The 16671-nt window shown below is 56.0% G+C and overlaps 1 protein-coding gene across 9 annotated transcripts in view; it reads left to right on the forward strand.

Annotated features, from left to right (window-relative positions):
- PTPRS (protein tyrosine phosphatase receptor type S) overlaps window positions 1-16671 on the forward strand; it is a 102617-nt gene that overhangs the window by 67670 nt on the left and 18276 nt on the right. For 5 of the 9 annotated variants that reach the window (XM_060094394.1, XM_060094397.1, XM_060094396.1 and 2 more), the window contains exons 7-13: window positions 1789-2058; window positions 3549-4130; window positions 5179-5312; window positions 5561-5705; window positions 11135-11440; window positions 12814-13007; window positions 15233-15350. In XM_060094394.1, coding sequence (XP_059950377.1) covers window positions 1789-2058; window positions 3549-4130; window positions 5179-5312; window positions 5561-5705; window positions 11135-11440; window positions 12814-13007; window positions 15233-15350 — 1749 coding nt within the window. The remainder of the gene's footprint in view (window positions 1-1788; window positions 2059-3548; window positions 4131-5178; window positions 5313-5560; window positions 5706-11134; window positions 11441-12813; window positions 13008-15232; window positions 15351-16671) is intronic. The other 4 variants (XM_060094400.1, XM_060094399.1, XM_060094401.1 and 1 more) reach the window with 1 other exon arrangement.

The following is a 16671-nucleotide window of genomic DNA, read 5'->3' on the forward strand; positions in this document are numbered from 1 at the left end:
TCTGCCCACACGGAGCTCCCCCTTCTCTCCAGCGGGGATTCAGAGAACTGGGATTGAGATTTCTAGCTTGGAACCCATGGAGAGAGAGAGAGGGAGAGAGCGAGTGAGTCCCCTCCTCCGTAGAACAGGGCAGACACCCCTACAGCGACCCCCTTAGGGGTGCGGCTGCAACCGCAGTTCCATGTGAAAATTAGAGGCAGGTCGGGTTGCCGAAAGTTACTTGGTGGCCCTGTTTAGCCTTGCTGAGCCTCCAATCCGTCATCTCCACAGTTTGAGACAAGACTCCTTGAACTGCCCAAAGCTGGGGGCACGTCCACGTGGCTCCTTGAAGCCAGGGACAAGCTCCTTCTGGCTAGAAGGGTTTACTAGCTAACCCAAGTCCTTTCCACTGCAGGGAAACATCTCCGACGGGGCAGCCGTGCCTCTTGGCAGTTCAGGTGTCCATTAGCACTCGCCCCTTCCCCCCGAACCCCATGCAGCTTCCGAAAATGGAGCCCCCGAAATGCATCCTGCTGCCTTCATGGTCTGCAAGATTGGGACAGAAGGCTGCATTCGCTTCCCGCTAAGAAATGCACAGAACATGTCCCTGTTTTCTCAACGTTCAAGTTCATTCCCTCGTTTATTATTATTATTATTAATATCCTATTTATTCTGCCAGGGCTGTGATGTGACAATGTGACATGTCACATTGGGTCACATCTAGAATTAATATGCAGCATTGAAGTGGGCCCCCTCCCCCCTCCTTTCTCTTTCTCTGTCCCTCCCTCTCTGTGTTCCTGTTTTCTCTCTTTCTCTGGACCCATCTATCTCTTCTCTCTGGTCCCCACCTCCTCCGTGAGTATGCACTAAAGGCCCCTGAGATCCAGGCCTCTTCACATTAACCTCTCTTTTCCTCCTTCTGTCTCTTTCCCTCGTCTCTCTCTCTCTCTGTCTCTCTCTCTGTCTCTCTCTCTCTCTCAACCAACCTATTTTGCATGCTGTTTGTGATTCTGAGAGCTGCATCTATCAATGGAAACTTGTCAGATCCGACAGAAGCTTTTAGAAGGGTTTCTATACCCAAAAACCACAAAAATTTCATTAGAGTTTCTCATCTTTTCCTTGAGGGCCCCCCGGGGAAGTGGGCGGGGCCCCTGGGTCACCAGAGGGAGTGAGGATGGGGGGCCGACATCCTGGTCCCCTCTGCCTCTTGGTCCCAACTCTTCCCATGACCTCCCACACACACACCCCGCCCCGTCCAACCTTCCCAGAGCCCCCCGACCCCTGCAGCCCGAATCTTCCGAAGCTCCCCAGTTGGGAGAGCGGGCGGAGGGGCTGCTCCCCGAAGCCATGTCTGTCAGCAAAGATGAGAAACGGCTGATAAATTTTTGTGTTCCTAACTGTGCTGTGGACCAGCCACTCTGGTCTCTGAAACCCTGTTGCTATGGAATAATGCTTCATGTCTCTTTTATTATATATCGATATATCTCTCTCTATATTGTTTGTGAAGTACTTTCCTTTGAAGTTTTGGTTTCTTTGTGTTGGAATTTGGTTTTTTATTTATTTTTGTTGTTGTTGTTTTCTTTCATTTGGAAGAAAAAGTTTCAATTGGGGGGAAGGAAACAGCCCTGTTTATATTTAAATTGTTTTCCACTTTTTTTTTCCTTTTTTTCTTTCTTTCCTTTCTTCCTGCTTTTCTTTCTTTTCTCCCCTGCATTCCGTCTCCCCATCCCCCCAACCCCCTACACCTCCCTCCCCTCCCCCTCCCTCCCCTCCCCCACCCCTACATCTCCCACCCACCCCATTCCCCAGTCCGCCGCGTGGCTCCACGGTTCTCCATCTTGCCCACGAGCCACGAGATCATGCCAGGTGGCAACGTGAACATCACCTGTGTGGCCGTGGGCTCGCCCATGCCATACGTCAAGTGGATGCAGGGGGCCGAGGACCTGACGCCTGAGGATGACATGCCCGTGGGCCGGAACGTGCTGGAACTCACAGACGTCAAGGACTCTGCCAACTACACGTGTGTGGCCATGTCCAGCCTGGGTGTCATCGAGGCCGTGGCCCAGATCACGGTGAAATGTAAGCAGGGGCCATGGGGCATGGGGGAGGCAGGTCAGACCTCATATGTAGGTGGGGGGTACGGGTGGAGAACCTCTGAGTTACTCTTCAGGATTCAGTCATTCCTGGCTGTGAAGAGGACAGTCAATAAACACTTATTGGTGACAAATTATTCTGGGCCTGGCCCCATGGAACGAGACCCAGTCTTGCTCTATTGGGCTCACAGTCCAAAGTGGGAGATGACACGTAGCCCGGCAGCTATGATGCAGACTGATTAGAGCAGTGATGGGGACTATGTAGCAACACTCAGACCCGCAGAATAAAGGTTCCAACTCCCGGGAAAGCTAGGTCAGGGAAAGACTAAAAGTTGAAAAGGGAAACAGGTCGTGCAAAACTCAGAGAGATAGAGCATTGTGGGGTGGGGAGGGATTACAGATTCTCCTGATGTCTCAAGTCTGTGGCGAGATTCAGAGGAGGGTGACCCCAAATAATTTTTCTAGCTTTGTAACAGGGGCCAGCAGACTACAGCCCATGGGCTGAATCTGGCCCTCCACTTGTTTTTATAAATAAAGCTTTATTGACACCTGCCCATTTGTTCACACCTGGCTTGTGGCAGCTTTGGGGCTACAGTGACAGAGCTGAGTGATTCTCAGCAAAGGCCACGTGGTCTGCAAAGCTGAAAAGATTTACTGTGTGGCCCTCTGCAGGTAAAGGTTGCCAAGCCCTGCCCTAGGCCCATAGAAAGTGTCAGCATCAGCTGGTGTGTTGGTCATTTTGCTGAGGGATTGAACGTCTTCTGGTGCATGCTTCCTGGGGCCTGTGTGATATGAGATCTTGGGACAAGTGGGAGAGAAGTCACAGTTTTATCCGGGTGCTGGGGACACACTGTAAACCATCCTCAGTCCCTGCTGGTGGGGACAACATACAAACCTGGTCATGACGTACCGTCAAGCAGTGATAAGAACTGGGCAAGGGCACCTTTAGCCAGGGTGGTGAGGGTGGCCTTAAGCCATCTGGCCATCTGAGCATTCCAGGGGCAGGGAACAGCAAGTGTGAAGTGTGAACAGACAGAAGGGCCCTGTGGCTGAGCAGAATGAAGCAGAGTAAAGCACAGAGAAGAGCTGTAGCCCAGGGGCCACCACTGTTTCCTTTAGAAGTGAATATTTTTCTTAAACAGCCAATTTTTTTTTTTAAGTAAAAATTTTCAGCTTTATGGGCCATCTAGTCTCTGCTGTAGCCACTCAATTCTACCATCATAGCACAAAAGCAGCCAGCAGCGATACATACGCGTAGCTGTGTGCTGATAAAACTTTATTTACAAAACCAGGTGCCAGCCCTCGGTTTGTAGTTTGCCAACACCTGCTATAGATGGTGGGCTAGGGGTCGTTAGGCCCATGGTTGCCACCAAGGAAATGAAGGCTCAGAGAGGGCAGTTGTGTGACTAAAAGTCACACAGCCTTTGGGGTCTGCAGCCAGCGTGCCTGATGTGTGAACTTGCCTCCCACCCACAGCTCTCCCCAAAGCCCCTGGGACCCCTGTGGTGACAGAGAACACGGCCACCAGCATCACCATCACGTGGGACTCTGGCAACCCAGACCCCGTGTCCTACTACGTCATTGAATATAAATCCAAGAGCCAGGACGGGCCCTACCAGATCAAAGAGGACATCACCACAACGCGTTACAGCATTGGCGGCCTGAGCCCCAACTCGGAGTATGAGATCTGGGTGTCGGCTGTCAACTCCATCGGCCAGGGTCCGCCCAGCGAGTCAGTGGTCACCCGCACCGGCGAGCAGGCCCCTGCCAGCGCACCCCGAAACGTGCAGGCCCGCATGCTCAGCGCCACCACCATGATCATCCAGTGGGAGGAACCTGTGGAACCCAACGGCCTGATCCGGGGCTACCGGGTCTACTACACCATGGAGCCCGAGCACCCCGTGGGCAACTGGCAGAAGCACAACGTGGACGACAGCCTGCTGACCACCGTGGGCAGCCTGCTGGAGGACGAGACATACACCGTGCGCGTGCTGGCCTTCACCTCCGTAGGCGATGGGCCCCTCTCGGACCCCATCCAGGTCAAGACACAGCAGGGAGGTGAGATGCCCGCGGGAAGCACAGCTTCTTGGTGGGGGGGCAGCAGGTTTTGGGGCTGTCCCACCAGAGGGAAGGAGGCAGCCATGCGGTGATGCGTCTCCCAGCAGCTGGCCGATCTTACCTGGAAGCCACCACGTGGTTTATTTGGCCTGCCTGGTGCTTTAAAGTATTTTCACGCCAGCGTTGCAAAGCGGGAGGTTGTCCTAGAAAACCCAGATTTCTGGCTACCCTTGGAAAATCCGATTTGGCAAGCCCATAGGGCTACAATAGGTCATCCGATGGCATCCAGATAGATGCCGCCGCCGGCTGCATCTGAGAAAAGGGGTGTGGTTTCCGTTCGCCTCCCTCTTCTCTGTTAACTGCCCCGGCTCCCATCCATCTCTGAGTTTGAGAACCCCTGTTCACTGCTGTCTCTGGGGGGATCCATGCCGCCCATTTTGAAATAATAGTGTGTTAACCCGAAGTCTGTGAGCTGGTCTCTCACCTGCTGGGGTGAAGGACGTGGGGTAGGGATGTGGAGCATTTAGGTGCGTGGGGCCCCAGCTCTCTGCAGGTTTCTGGGCTTTTTCTTATGGACTCAGGCTTTGGAACCTCAAATCCAGGAAGAGTCAGGCAGCTGCCCAAGCAAAGGGACAGGAGGTTTGGAACTCTGCTGCCGTAAATCAGATACAGGGTGGAGATCCACATTCCAAATTATGGTCCCCACCAGTTTTCTGTTTAACTGGGGGAATGGGGAGGATGCTGGGGTGCGTTGAGAAGGGGATTTTTTTAATGTTTTCCCACTGGCAGCAGAGAGGATGGGGGGATTGGGGTCGGCAGCTGACAACGAGGGGCGGTAGGGGGTCCCTGGGAAAATAAGAGAAATAAGAACAGTGGAGAACACTCCAGAAGCATCCAGAGCCTAACAAGTCCTTCCTTTTAGGGTGGTGCTGAGCTTCACGGGGCCCTTTTTGGGAGAATGGGAACCTGGCGGGTTGGATACCCTATGCGGGCCCATCCCTCCCAGGCCTCCCCCCAATGCCAGTCCTCTTCGCCCCCTGCCCCGCAGTGCCTGGCCAGCCCATGAACTTCCGGGCCGAGGCCAAGTCCGAGACGAGCATCGGGCTCTCGTGGAGCCCCCCGCGGCAGGAGAGCATCATCAAGTATGAGCTCCTCTTCCGGGAAGGCGACCACGGCAGAGAGGTGCGTGGGCGGGGGGAGGCGGGCTGGCGCTCGCCCCCGGCTCCCGCTCTGGGCGACTCTCTTGTCTCCCCGAGCCTGTGCCGGAATGTCTCTCTTCCCCGCTTCTCTTTGCCCCTGTCCGTTGCTAATTTTTCCACCACTCACTCTTTTCTCCTCCATTTCCATCACTCTGTGAGGTCTGTGTCTGTATCTCTCTGGTTTCTCCCTGTCCCTCTCCATCTCCGTCTCTCTCCCCGCCTCGCCCCCAGGTCGGGAGGACCTTCGACCCGGCCACGGCCTTCGTGGTGGACGACCTCAAGCCCAACACCGAATATGCCTTCCGCCTGGCGGCGCGCTCCCCGCAAGGCCTGGGCGCCTTCACCTCGGTGGTGCGGCAGCGCACGCTGCAGTCCAGTAGGTGTCTCGCGGACCCTGTCCTGACCTGCGTGGGTGGGGACCTGGCCGGCGCCTGCGCACTGACCCGGGCGGGGCCTGCGCAAGGGTGGGGGGCGCCTCCGCCCGTCCCGCTTCGCTCCTCCGCCTCGGGCGCGCTTGCGTCCATGCTGCGCCTCGGTTCCCCCACCAGTGCAGTGAGGGGCTCACCCGTGGATCCCACAGGCTCCAATTTCTCCATCTCCCTGGGGTACAGCCGTGGCCGGTTTCGCTGATGGCACCTCCTCTCTCCTCTGCCTTTCTCCTCTGGTTTTGGGTTTAGTGGAATGGCCACGTTGTGCCCATCTCACAGGTGTTTGGAGGGGTCTGTGACACCGTCACAGCTCACACCCCATCCTTCCGAGAGAGCAGAGGATGCAGAGATGATCCTACCTCCCCAGATGGCCCTTCTTGCCCCAGGACTGGGTTCCCATCGCCAGGGGCTCGGGGGCATGGGGGAGTCCGAGCTGATGCCAGGTTCTTGGGGAAGCGCAGGACCCCCAAAACATAGGGCCCTCGAATTCCTGGAGTTGTTCGCTGTGCCCGCCTGGCCTCCCTGTCACAGAAAGTCACCTTTTGGCCAGGACACTGCAGCTGGCTCTGGGCCACACCGTGGCGCCCGCCGCGCCCTCCCTGCCTGCTCTGAGCTCAGGGCCTAGGCAGGCCCCTCCGACCGCCGCCTCCTTGCCTCCCCCTCCTCCCTCCGCTCCTTCTTCTGTGCTCAGTCTGGCCCAAATGGCCCCCGCCGTGACCCGCCCCCTTTCTTCTTCTCCCCTCCCCCTGCTCAGTCAGTCACGGGGTAGCCACCCCAGGCCTCGTTCCGGAAGCTGCCTCAGTGTTCAAACCTTCAAGCCCCCGCCTCCCCCGCCCCCGGGCGTGCGCACACAGGGGGTCACGGGTCAGTCCAGAGTGACAGCAACTTGGGCCGGGGTGTCTGAGCCGCTGGGATCAGGGGACTTGGAGACACAGCACCCCACTGTCACCCCCGGCCCCCTCCCCTCCTCCCCGCCCCACCGGGGCCGAGCCGAACGCTCCGCAACTCACAGGAATGTTTGTGCTTGAGGCGATCAGTGAGGGTGTCCTGTGGCTTGGGCGGCCACGTGGGAGACCGGCACAGGTGCCGTGAAGGTGAGTACGCGCTGGTCTCCAGCGAGTTCACAAAAACGGCCCACCCTGCGTGCCCCCTAGCCTGTGCCCCGTGTGCCCCAGCAGCTCTGGGCTGTGCAGACCGTCCAGAGCCCAAATTCAGTCCCCTAAATTCTGCACCCCGCTGCCGAGAGGCACACCTGCCCAGGAACGTGGAATCTGGAACCACGCCTCTCCCCCTCCCACACCGCGCATCCGTGTGCGCATCCACGCTGCCCCCCACCCTCCCGACAAGTCACGCAGGTTGGGCCGGATTGTGAAGGAGGCGGCCTCCAAGGTCGTCGAGAAAGCGGCTTTGGCCCAGCCACGCGAACCTCCAAACCTCCGGGGCGGCCCAGGACAGGGAGTGGGGGAGAAGGGACTCCCCACTTCGCACCCCAAGACGGGTGGGGCCCGAGAGAACTGGCAGCCGAGACGCAGGGCCAGGCGTATCCCCCCCGGGGAGTGCGGGCTTCTTAGGCTGAACTCAAGGGTAGGTGGAGGCCAGACCACTCAGCCATGGGTCTCCCCAGACACCGTCCCACCTTCCTGCCTCATCGGCGCCAACCCGGAACTGCAGCGTGCCCACACTAGGGCCGGAGCAGGGCTGCGCGGCCGCTCGCGGCCAGAGACCCACCCAGAGCTTGGTCTGGCCTTGTAGCTCAGCACTCCGCCATTCCCTCCCTCGTAAGAAAGTCTTTTAAGTTAGCAGTTGAAGAGTGGAAGGTAGGTAACCAGACTGGGAGTTTTCTGGAAGGCGTCTTTCTTTCTTTTATTATGTTTTTTCTCATCATCATCACCATCATCGTTGTTTCTTCTTTTATTATGGTTTTGGTTTTATTTTTCCTTCCCCTTTCTTAGCGAATCCATTCCTTCTGGCACATTCCTCGGTTGGTTTTTCCACTCCTGCTTGATTCCCCCCGGGCACTTTTGGTTGGGGTGGCTGGTCAAGAAATGGGGGAGGGGACCCCCAAGTGTCTATTTCCAGAGGAGGGAACCCCAGTGTTTCGATTTAAGTGAGGCCAGAGAGTCATTCTGGTTGCAGTAAGCCATTGGAGTGGCCTCTGGGGTCTCTGGTAGCCTGATGTCTTTGAGGATGGGGGCCTCTGATTCATCTCTGGGTCCCAGACCCTAGCATGGGACGTGCACATAGTAAGTGGTCTGTAAACCCATGCAGTGAATAAGTGCGGCTGGCATGATGGTGAAGGTTCTATATGCCTTGACCTCAAGCAAGGCCAGTGACCCCTCTGAGCCTCCCTCCAGACAAGGCGGGCTCTAGGGTCATGGGCATTTGAGAGGGTGTGGCTCCAGCCATCCTCAGCTGGCCTGAGCTGATAAAGGCACAGGCTGAGGTCTGAATTCCCAGCCTCAACCAAGACAGCCCATGGACAGCAGCTGAGCCTGGCTTCAAGGCCTGGCTTGCGCCATGTGCCCTTGGGCAGGCCACTTGCCTTTTCTGGGCCTCAGTTTCCTCACCTGTAAAATGGGAGGTGAGCACCCAGAACGGGTGGGACCTGGCACCCAGTAGCTATACAACCAGTGATAAAAGAATGCCAGGCAAACCAGGTGGGCTTTGAAACCCATTTCCCCACCTGGAACGTGGCGGGGGGGTTGGAGGGGTGCTAGTTCCAGCCACGTAAGAGGGTCATGAGAATTAAATGAGGCACAATCAATGGGCCGTATTTTGACTCTGCAGAGGGCCTAGGCTGCTGGGCGTGCAGCAGATGTATAGAACATGAGGATTATCATCAGTAATGCTCTTAATACAGGGCCTGGCCCACAGTAGGTGCTCGGCACATGGAGACTATTACTGATATCCCATAAAGCCCTTAACACACACAGTTCATGCTTAATATATGGGGAGTATCACTGTTATCTAACAAAGTCCTTAGCATGCTGCCTGGCACACAGTAGGTGCTCCATAAATGGCAGCTGCCATTTTCAGTCTAAATATGGGTCGGCAGGGTGCTGGGCACAGAGTTGGCAGTCCATGAATGGAAGCTATTAGTAGCTTGTAACAAGGTCAACCTGGTGCCAGGTACACAGTAGGTCCCCGAAACATGGGGGCTATGATGATTGCTCTGCAAAACCCTTGGCACAGTGCCTGGCTTCCAGTAAGCGCTCAATAAGTGGCACTTTAAAGAGGTTGGCCTGGTGCTAAGCACATAGTAGGTGCTCAGATGGGAGCCACTGTCAGTCTGGAAGGGCCTGGCATGGTTTCGTTTTTGCTCCAAACATAAAACTGTTGTCTGCAAGGTTCTTGGAGCTGTGTGTGTAAATAGTAGGTGCTCAATAAGTAAGAACTATTACTATTTTTATATAAGGTGCTTGACACATAGCAGACGCTTAAAACGTAGGGACTATTACTGTTATCCAGAAATAACAGGGCCTGACACACAGTAGGCCCTGTTAAGAAATGAGAACTAATGTTCTACATAGTCCTTAGTATAGTACCTAGCATGTTGTAGGTACCTAATATGTGGGAACTGTGTTTCTGTTTCAGTAAAGACCTTAGCACAGTGCCTGGCATGCAGTAGGTGCCGCATAAATGGCAACGGCTACTTTTATCTTCAGAGGGCTGTTGCAGTGACCAGCCCATAGTAGGTGTTCAATAAATGAGACGTGCTATTGATCTGCAGTGGGCTTAGGTTGGCATCAGGTGAACAGTAGGGGCTCAAAACAGAAGAACTATGAGTTACTAAAACTTTGGCACACAGTAGGTGCTAACTGTGGGCTGTGTTATCTGTAATGCCCTGACCCAGTGCCATCACAGTAGGTGTCCAATACACAGGGGCTTTTATTATTACTCTGTATAGCCCTTGGCATGCTAACTGGCACACAGTAGGTGCTCAAGACTCAGACATTGTTTTCTTTGCAAGTGAGGCCAAGAAGTAACCACAGGGTTGCCCTCTGGGTCCCTGGCAGTACAGGTGTTCAGTAAACAGATGCTCTTACTGTTAACCTATGACGCTTTTAGAGACACGCCTAGCACATAGTAGGTGCCCAGTAAATGGAGCTTTTACTGCTATTCCCCGGATACACAGTAGGTATTCAGTAAATTAGTGCTTACAGCTATTCCATCCCTGGTGCTGTGCCTGGCACATAGTAGGTGCCCAGTAAATGGAGCTTTTGCTATTCTTCTGGCGCAGTGCTTGGCACACAGTAGGTGTGCAATAAATATTTCACTGTTATTCTGTGAAGCCCTTGGCATGGCGCTTGGCACATAGTAGGGTTCAATAAGTAGATTTTTCACCTGCCATTCTGTGCAGCCCTTGGCACCGTGCCTGGCACATAGTAGTTACTGAATTAATGGAGCTTTTATTGCTTTTGCATTTGGCATAGTGGCTGGCACATAGTAGGTGCCCAGTAAATGGAGCTTTTGCTATTCCTGTGGCACAGTGCCTAGCACACAGTAGATGTTCTATAAATAAGTACATTTACTGTCATTCTGCTCCTGTGCTGTGCCTGGTGCACACTAGGTGTTCACTAAATAAGTACACTTACTGTTATTCTGTGAAGCCCTTGGCACGGTGCCTGGCACATAGTAGGTCCCCAATAAATGAGGCTTTTATTGCTATTCTGGCACAGTGCCTAGCACACAGTAGGTGTTCAATAGATAAGTACATTTATTGTCATTGTATTCCTGGTGCTATACCTGGCACACAGTAGGTGCTCAATAAATAAGTACATTTACTGTTGTTTTGGCACCGTGCCTGGCACATAATAGGTGCCCAGTGAATGGGGCTTTTACTGCTGTTCCACTTGGCGTGGTGCCTGGTACATAGTAGGTGCCCAGTATAGGGGACTTTTATTGCTATTTCATTTATCACCATGCCTGGCACATAGTAGGTGCCAGTAAGTGGGGCTTTTACTGCTGTGCCACTTGGCATGGTGCCTGGCACATAGTAGGTGCCCAGTAAATGGGGCTTTTACTGCTGTTCCGCTTGGCATGGTGCACAGCATACGTGCATATGCTCCTTGGGGACTGTGGCTACCCTCTCCCTAAGAACTACTGTGTGCCAAGTGCAGCCCCATGTGGTGAGTGCAGCGTTCTTGGCCAGCCCTCTCTGCCCCCATCCCCGCCCGCCCACCCACCCACCAACCCGCCCATCTCACCTTTGGTTGACACCCGCTTCTTTTGGGTTCGACTTCTCTTTGGTTTGGTTCTGTTTTGTTTGTTATCATCTTCTTTTTTATTTTCTCTTTCCCATCTTTTGTTTCCCCACCCCCTCCCCGCCCATCCCGCCTCCCTTCCCCACCCCCACGTTCTCCCCACCCTCCAATAGAACCGTCAGCCCCCCCTCAAGACGTTAAATGTGTCAGCACGCGCTCCACGGCCATTTTGGTAAGTTGGCGCCCGCCGCCGCCGGACACGCACAACGGGGCCCTGGTGAGCTATAGCGTCCGCTACCGACCGCTGGGCTCAGAGGACCCGCAACCCAAGGAGGTGAACGGCATCCCCCCGACCACCACCCAGATCCTGCTGGAGGCCTTGGACAAGTGGACGGAGTACCGCATCACGGCCATCGCTCACACAGAGGTGGGACCAGGGCCCGAGAGCTCGCCCGTGGTCATCCGCACCGACGAGGACGGTAAGCACCGGCCCCGGCCTGGGACCCCCGGGACCCCCAGGCCCCAGCCCGGCCCCTGCCTCGGAGCCTTCTGTCCCTGGAAAACTGGGCTGGCTGGTGGTCAGAAGGTATTGGGTTGGCCAAAAAGTTCTTTCGGGTTTTTCAGTAAGATCTTATGGAAAAAACCGAATGAACTTTTTAGCCAACCATAGAAGCCATAATCAGGAGAAGGAGACAAGTGGCCATCAGCCTCCCCAAGCCAACCCGGGCTCCTTGATCTTGGAATTCTCTGTTCTGGATCTTCCGGGCTACATTTTCTCTCTGAGCCTTGGGCCTGGAACATTAAGCAGGGAGCCCTGTATTTTGGTCCGGTGGTGGAAGCCATGGAAACGGAGTGTAGGAAACAGCAAGCAGCACTTGCAACAAAAATTATGGTCCCTCACCCCAGGAACCTGGTTTTTTAGACTCTAGGGATAACCTGAGATTTGGAGCTACTTGGGTCTGAGCTATCCTACCTAGAAAGTAGGTAGATTGCCTGCTGATGGTGGTTAACTGCCAGCTCTCTGGGGCATAGAGACTGATTTGTAGCACTGGCCGATTTCTGTGTTGTAAATATTCCCACCGTAGCTGAGCTAGAAAGTTCTAAGACGCTAGTCACACAGTAGAAGCTGAGGGCATGGGGCAAAATGAAGCAGGCAGCTTCCCCAATAAAATTGCAGGAAACCTGGACCAGCTGTTTTCTGAGCCATTGGCCTGGAAGTTTCGGTTGGCAGCCCCAACATTTTGTCCTAACCATGGGGAAGAAATGAAGCGGTTCTTCACGCCAGGCCTTGGGGTGGGGGTGGGGTGGGTGGCGAGGGCTCTCAGCTTGGGGGCTGGCTGAAAAAATGCTCCAGTGCGGAGTGCGCTGGCTGCACCCTGGAATGTGTAGGAGCGTGCAGCTGGACTGCCCGGGTTCCCATCCCAGCTTTGCCTCTTGATAACCCTGTGGTCCTGGGATCAACTCTCTGTGCCTTGATTTCCCCATCTGTAAAGGGAGCATAAGGACCCCTATCTAGAAGGGATGCTCTGAGGTTGGAAGCAGTGTGGGTAAACCTCTTAGAGTGGGGCATGCACGGCCCACTCATGTCTTGTGGCCCTGGGCAGGTGACCTAGGCTCTGGGGGGACCTCAGTTGCCCGTCTGTAAATGGGGTGCACCGTCAGAGCCCCCTCCCCGGGCTGTGGGAAGCGTGAAAGAGGTATTCCCTCCGGGCCAGCGGTGAGCGCTCAGAGCGCCGGGTTATAACTGGCAGTCACTCGGCACCTTGGCATCGGTCAGTGGCGCTGCCCGGGGCAGGGCTGGGCACCCCAGTAACGGCCCCGCCCGCCCCTCCCCTCCCCCCCCACCCGCCAGTGCCCAGCGCGCCGCCGCGGAAGGTGGAGGCGGAGGCGCTCAACGCCACGGCTATTCGCGTGCTGTGGCGCTCACCCGCGCCCGGCCGGCAGCACGGCCAGATCCGCGGCTACCAGGTCCACTACGTGCGCATGGAGGGCGCTGAGGCCCGAGGGCCGCCGCGCATCAAGGACATCATGCTGGCCGATGCCCAGGTGGGCGGGGCTCCGGGGCGGGGCCTGGTGGTGGGGTGGGGCCCCGGGCCCCCTGCGCTCCCGCCCTCTCGCTGCTTCTCTGTTTCTCTCTCTCTGGCTACTCCGCTCACCTCCTCCTCTCTCCCCTGCCGCCTCCTCCCGCGCTCAGTGGGAGACGGACGACACGGCCGAATATGTAAGTAGTGCCCCCCTGCCACCCCGAGCCGCTGCCAGTGCGCTTCCCGCGGGTGGGCCGTGCAGTGCTGTGACCCCATCCCCGCACGCCCCTTGTAAAAGGGTCTCCTCCCCTGGGCCCCCGATGCACACCTAGTTACCTCTTGGAGCTAGCTGGCAGCCTCGGTTTTGCATCAGGCACATGGGCTTTTCTGCTGGGGACCACGGAGGTATCCATTCTTAGCTGAATGGCCCCTGAACTCCGCTGGCCTCCTGCCTCCCAACTTCCCTCCTCCAGCCTAGCTCCCGGCCTGGGTCTTCTCCACCACACCTTTGCTCCAGCTGTTCACAGCGTTAACCACCCCCCCTCCAGCCCACAGCTTCCCCTGTTGCACCCAGGCCTGGCAGATCCAAACTGAGTCACTTTCCAGCCTAGCCTGACCCTTTTGTCACCTGACTCAGCCCTTCCTGACCTCGAAGTTTCTCTCTTAGGCCAAAGTGTCCCCTTCATTCTGGCCCTGACGTGATGAGAGGGGTCAGTGGGCCCCAGGTGGGAAAGGAGGCCTGCAGGAGGCCCTGAACCAGAGTCAGGATTGCTGTGTGGCTCTGGGCAAGTCGCTGCATCTCTCTGGGCTGTCTTTCTGCCCCTAAGATAGGGACCACAGGCTCTTCTGACAGCCCCAAGCCCGATGTTAAATTGACACGGCCCCACCCACTCCAGTAGCTCTGCTTCTCCCCCGCCCCGCCCCACCCCAGTCTTGGGGGAGGTTCCCACATGGCTCCGGCTCAGACCCTCCAACCCACTAAGACCCTGGGAAGGACTGAATGTGAGGCTCAGGGGCAGGAGACCCTCTGTTTGTGCATCCTGTCCCCCCTCCTATGCTCCTGACCTGGGGCCACCCCGGAGCTCCCGGGCATGCCGGACGTGTTTGTGGGTGTGCATGTATGGGAGACATGGACACGCGTGTGAGTGTGAGGGTCAGGGTGCTCTTTCACTGAATGAGCAGTGATTTACTGAGCACCTGCTGATCCTGAGCGAGGTGCCGTGGATGCAGCGGTGACCAAGGCACACCTGAGCCCGTTTTCCTGGGGTCACGGTTCAGGGGAGACGGATGTTACTTGGAACAAGGCACAAATACGTGTCTAGTTACAGCTCTGGTGGGGACGGGGCACAGATAGTGGTGTAAATGATTGAACAGCCAGCTGTTGGGTGGGTGCAATCCTGAGTGGTAGCATTTGCCCTTTTCCATGGTGTAAATACTCCCACCATGTCGATTTCAAGCTACCTACCAGATTTGTGGTAGCTCGTCATTGTGTAGTATTTGTATCGCACAGATAGAATAGAATAATCTCGAGGACACAGATAATAGTAAACACGGTAAAATAATGACGGAGGGGTGGGTTTTGAGTAATTACCTTTGTTTTTACTATTTATTTGATCGTACGTTTATATAATTTCATTTATAATAACGGCTATTTAATAAGTGGCTTGCAAATTTTCTGAAAATTCGACTGTTGGCTTTCAAGAGCTGGTATAAGGAATCTCCGGCACAACAATGGATGTAGTGGAGACAGGGGTCGGGTGGGGGGGGCCCTGGGGCAGGACCATATCTGGTTGGAGGAGGGATAGAAAGGCAGCCCCGTGTGGCTGGAGCAGAGTGAGCGAGGGAGGAGGTGAGGGCAGGGAGGGGACGGGGCAGGTCGTGCAGGGCCTCGTGCGCGGCAGAGGACTTCCGGTGGTACGAAGGACTTGGGCTTTTGTCCCCGGGGAGACCAGAGCCCTGGAGACCTGACTCACTGCAGGGAGGACAGAACGGGGGTGGGGCAAGAGTGGCAGCTGGGGACCAGAGGGGTGGGGACTGCACTGATCCAGGCGGTCCATGACAGATGTCATACCACGTGTGCCCATGTCAGCATGGATGTGCTACGTGTCGGGGTCTGTGCATGAGCTCGGGTGCACGTCTCTGCCCGCAGATTGGGCCCCGTGTCTGCCTTGCTTGTCCCTAGCATGGGGAGGAGGGTGGGCAGCCCTGGTTGTGTCACTGATTCCCCACCCCTGCCCCCACCCGCAGGAGATGATCATCACAAACCTGCAGCCTGAGACCGCCTATTCCATCACGGTAGCCGCCTACACCATGAAAGGCGATGGCGCTCGCAGTAAACCCAAGGTGGTAGTGACCAAGGGAGCAGGTGCGAGACCCTCTATGGCCCCTTTGCCCTCAGAGCATCCCTGCAGAGTTCTTGAGCCCCTGTTGGTGGGGGGAGGATGCACCAAGCAGGAGGAACAGGGAGAGCAAAGGTGTGGGGCTGCTCCAGAGCATATTAAGACCCAGTGTGGTCCAGCCCCGCTCAGCTCTAGCCAGATGGAAACCTTTAACAGCCAGCTCTTAACTCCTCACCCTCTGCCTCCTGTTCCCCATGCCTGGATACCCTTCTCCGGGCTGGCCGTCTCCTCTGCATCCTTTGGGTCTTTGGTTAGTCAGCACTTCCTAAGGAAGCCTTTCCCACTCACCCCCATGCCACAGTCTTGGTCAGTCTGCACCCCTCCTGCCCCCAGCACCCCGTGCCTCCCCCATCCCAGCTCTGATCACCCCAGGCAGGTTGTCACTTCAGGGTGGTGTGCCCGTCTCCCCCGCTGCACCCTGAAGCCTTCTCTCCTGGCAGCCCTGCCTCAGTTTCCCCCTCAGGCCCCTCCCATCAGTCCCAAGAGGTTGTTTTTTCACCAGCCAAACATAGCTGAGTGAGGAGAGAGAGCCATGAAAATGTAAGGGGAGAGGGTATTCCAGGCAGAGAGCACAGCCTGGGCAAAGGCTCAGAGGAGGGAACAAGCTTCGTGTGTTAGAGGAACAAAGGCCCCCATGACCTCCACCCCACTTCCTGCACTCTCCATGCCTCACTGCTGACCACAGAGCCTGATGTTCAAGGCCTCCCAGCTGGACACAGCACCCCTCCACACTGCTGCCAGCCCATGCCCCTACCATTCCCTTCGTCTGCCTAGTCTCTGTGTCCTCTAGCGCCCATGTCACCTCTTCCCGGAAGCTTCCTGTGATCTGCTGTCCTCTCTCAGGGACGTTACATTAGAGCCATGCTTGCTAAGCAGAACCTGCTGCATACACTGTGACTGTTCACACCACCATCCATTAAAAGTCCTGATAAGTCCTGCAGTGGAGAAGCCTGTTCATGTATAGAGCTTCAGCACTGCAGGGCTTCTCAGGGCCTTGACACATTGATCACTACCCAGACTGTGAGAACCATGGGGGCAGGGACAGGGTTTTGGACACTCCTACATTCCATGGATATTAATCAGGTGCCGGCAGGAGGCAAGGGGTGAATAAATGAGGCAAGAGCTGAGTGACTTACTAACAGAAGAAGGAGAAACATAGATGCGGGCTTGCTGTGACATCTGTTGATGTTTTCGTTTATCGGGTCCTCTGAGCCCCCTGCTTCCTCGCTGTTCCTTGCACTCATGCAGCACAGTCTCACCTCAGGGCCTTTGCACTGGCTGTTCCCT

Source organism: Mesoplodon densirostris, chromosome 3 (assembly GCF_025265405.1).
Source record: "Mesoplodon densirostris isolate mMesDen1 chromosome 3, mMesDen1 primary haplotype, whole genome shotgun sequence".
Lineage (NCBI taxonomy): Eukaryota > Metazoa > Chordata > Mammalia > Artiodactyla > Ziphiidae > Mesoplodon > Mesoplodon densirostris.